The sequence below is a fragment of the Erigeron canadensis genome, chromosome 3 (assembly GCF_010389155.1).
Source record: "Erigeron canadensis isolate Cc75 chromosome 3, C_canadensis_v1, whole genome shotgun sequence".
NCBI lineage: Eukaryota > Viridiplantae > Streptophyta > Magnoliopsida > Asterales > Asteraceae > Erigeron > Erigeron canadensis.
This window is the reverse complement of record NC_057763.1, coordinates 37,990,947-37,994,289: the sequence shown is the minus strand read 5'-3', so window position 1 is coordinate 37,994,289 and position 3,343 is coordinate 37,990,947. Positions and strand designations below refer to the sequence as shown.

Genomic DNA, 3,343 nt, shown 5'->3' with positions numbered 1-3,343 from the left:
CATAATGCATTTGTTAGGTTCAATTAGATGCTGTTAATTGGGATTTTATATTAGATTGTTAGAGTTTTACGTTCTCACTAATCGATATGATGTTTGGATCGATGAAGTTATTAGTTAATATAATGCAATATCTTACGAGTAATTGCATTTTACACGATACAAAAATTGGTATCAACAAAAACACATGGTCTAAAAAAAGAAAAGAAAAAAAACAAAAAAGAGAAATATTAAAAAAACCACACACAAATAAAAGACATGGGTTAACAGCGACAATGACAAAGAAAGGAACCATAAAGATGGGATAGGTCAAAGATAACAAAACATTACAAGTCCAAAAGTGCCCCATTATTACCCTACACTTTTCCCTTTCTGCCCCTTTACTTATCTTTCGTTCATGCAAAATTGGTTATATTTGACCAAATCAAGCGGTAGTTAACATCTACAACTCTACTTACTACCGCCTGATTTTATTAATTCAGATTGTATTAAGTGAATGATTATATAAAAGGGTTTGCTAAAATACAATCCTAAGGGCTGTGTGTAAGGTGCATAAATTGTTTATATATTTAATATGAAAATCAGGGTGGACTTTTAATATGAAAGGTATAAGTTTTTTTATGCACGTTAAATACTACCAATTTAGCATTTCCCATATATATAAATAATGTATGTATTAATAAAAATTAGATAATTTATAGTTATTTTTATTTATTGGATAAAAAAAACATAAATTGACTGAATATATTTATTTAGTTTTTGAACAACTAATTAAATTTATTAATTAGTAGAAAAGAAATGGTCTAAATTGTGTTTCCATAAACACTCTAGTGAGTGAAATCATTCAAATTTGTAAGAAAATTAAATAAATAAACACTCTAAAGTTTAATTTCGTGTTTTTGTCGAAAATAAAGGTGTAAATAAACTATCGGTGTTTTTCATAAATAAATAATTAATAGTTGTGATGTGATTGTAATCGTTAATTAGTTTATCTAAACAACCTAGCTTGCATTGCTAAACAATGTTTTAATAAATCATTTTATAAATTAAGTAAGCATTTTTTTCATAAAATTACAAATTACCAACAAAGTTACACCACTGTCTAGAAAATGACATCAACCCAATTTATGCTAAATTTTATATGGATCTCTCTATTTCTTTCTCTCTCTATATATAGACACATATATATATGACTACTACTTATGTGTATACATACACTGGTAGTGAGCAAACTCAAAGAATTGAAGAACCTAGCTAGCTATATATGCCTTTTGGTTGTGTACATGTGATCGATCGACGGAGCGTGTGTTAGATATTGAGATTCTTGAAATTTGAAGATAAATGGCAGGAGAATCCTCATCATCATCAAATCTAAACATAATTGTTCACAAAAACCCTTCTGAATCCTATCTGTCTGAACTTGGTATCAAATCTTGGCCCAAGTAATAGTCTCTCCCTCTATTTTAATTTATTTTTGTCTTTTTTTTTTTTTTTTTAACTTTAATTTTATTGAAATGGTCAAACTATTGTACCCATATATATAAACTGATGTACTTACTAGTCAGCTCAAGTGGTTGAGCACTTGCCTTACAAGCAAGAGGTTTTGGGTTGAAGACTTGGGAAGTACATAGGAAGTCTTCCTATGAAGGCTTGGTTTGGGTATACCCAGGTTCAAGCCTGAGGGGGAGGGTTTACCCCTATTGATCGTCGTGCCTTCGGGCGGATTAGTAGAGGGTTTTCCCCCATCGGGTATTTAAAATAGCCATTTCTACTTCGAGGAGCTCTCTAGCGCGGACCCGGTTAAGACAACTTATGCTAGACGCCTAGACCTCCCACTGTCAAATCGCGACACGAAGTTCTCAAGCGAAATTCACCTTTCAAAAAAAAATATATAAACTGATAATAATATCCACGACGTGAGTCCGTGACCAATATATATATTGGAAATTAAGGCACTCGTGATACCAGCTGCTGTACTTAATTTGTGCATGTATACTTAATTACACTGATCGATCAACAGTAGTAGTTAGGGTTTCATAAATGGATCATTCATATATATATATATATATATAATAGTATTAAATTAATATATATGTTTATTTTTGAAGGTGGGGATGTTCACCAGGAAAGTATCAGTTGAAGTTCGATGCCCAAGAAACATGTTATTTACTAAGAGGGAAAGTAAAAGTCTACCAGAAAAACTCGTCGGAGATCATGTCGGAGTTTGGTGCCGGCGATCTTGTCATCTTACCGGAAGGTTTAAGTTGCACTTGGGATGTCTCCGTTGCAGTTGATAAACACTACAAGTTTGAATCATCTTCTTCTTCATAATAATAGTAATTAATTTTTAATATTTAATTAACAATAATATAGGAGTAATATAAATTAAATATTATTTATATTTAGTTAACATTTCTAATTATGTTTATAATTAATACTTTAATTGTTAGATCGATGTAATTATTCCAAATTCCAAATTACGGGTCTCTCCTTTTAATTTCTCTCTTTAATTCGTCTTTAGATACTACTCTTATTTGATATTTAATAGCATGATACCCGCACAATGTTGCGGCGATAACGGTTATGGCGGTTTAGTGGTGTTGGTGACGGGTGGTGATGACATCGACAATTGGTGTCGAGTGGTTTAACCGTGTAAGTTGATGTAATAGTGATAGTGGAAATATTTTAGAAGATAATGACTTATAGTGTAAATTAGCAAGATAAGGGTTTAAAATATAAATTAATTCATTGAGAACAAATTTGGTAATCTCTAATAACCAAATCCATAGAAGGTGTTTATTAAGGTTAATTTACTACTTTTGTATCTAACCATTGTTTAACATTTTCCAAAAATAGATGTTGATAATTATCTATACTCATTTATAAAACAAACTCCCTCTCTCCCTCCTTAATTCTAAGAACCTGAAATGACACATATACCCTTTATCTTAATATATCTTTGTTTTTATTTTATAGACTGTGACTAAAATATCCTTAAAAAATTTCAACATTTATCCCTCCATCACACAAAAACACATAGCAAAAACCCTAACTTAAAATTCTTCCCCGTCCTCCCAAACAATCCATCACATTTTCGACCACAATGAAATTATTTTTACGTTAATAACCACACCATCCCTGTCGCCGTTACCGCCAAGGGCGTAGCTATATAGGGGCCGGGAGGGGCGCCCGACCCCCCGAACTTTTTTTGCGATGTAGGGGTATATTGTTTTCGTTTAGAAAATTTTCGATATACTCGGTTTCGACCCTCCATCTTAATTGTGAAATTTATTTTATATACTAAGCAATAAAATTAATCCATTACATTTTACATAATGCCATTCAA

General features: G+C 31.5%; 1 protein-coding gene across 1 annotated transcript; it reads left to right on the top strand.

The window, feature by feature from the left end:
- The first annotated feature begins 1,186 nt into the window (after nt 1–1,186).
- Nucleotides 1,187–2,507, top strand: LOC122593822. The gene is made up of 2 exons (XM_043766274.1): nt 1,187–1,439; nt 2,106–2,507. Exons 1-2 carry the CDS (start codon nt 1,339–1,341, stop codon nt 2,326–2,328), a joined length of 324 nt encoding a protein of 107 aa, XP_043622209.1. The 5' UTR covers nt 1,187–1,338; the 3' UTR covers nt 2,329–2,507.
- The last annotated feature ends 836 nt before the right edge of the window (nt 2,508–3,343 follow it).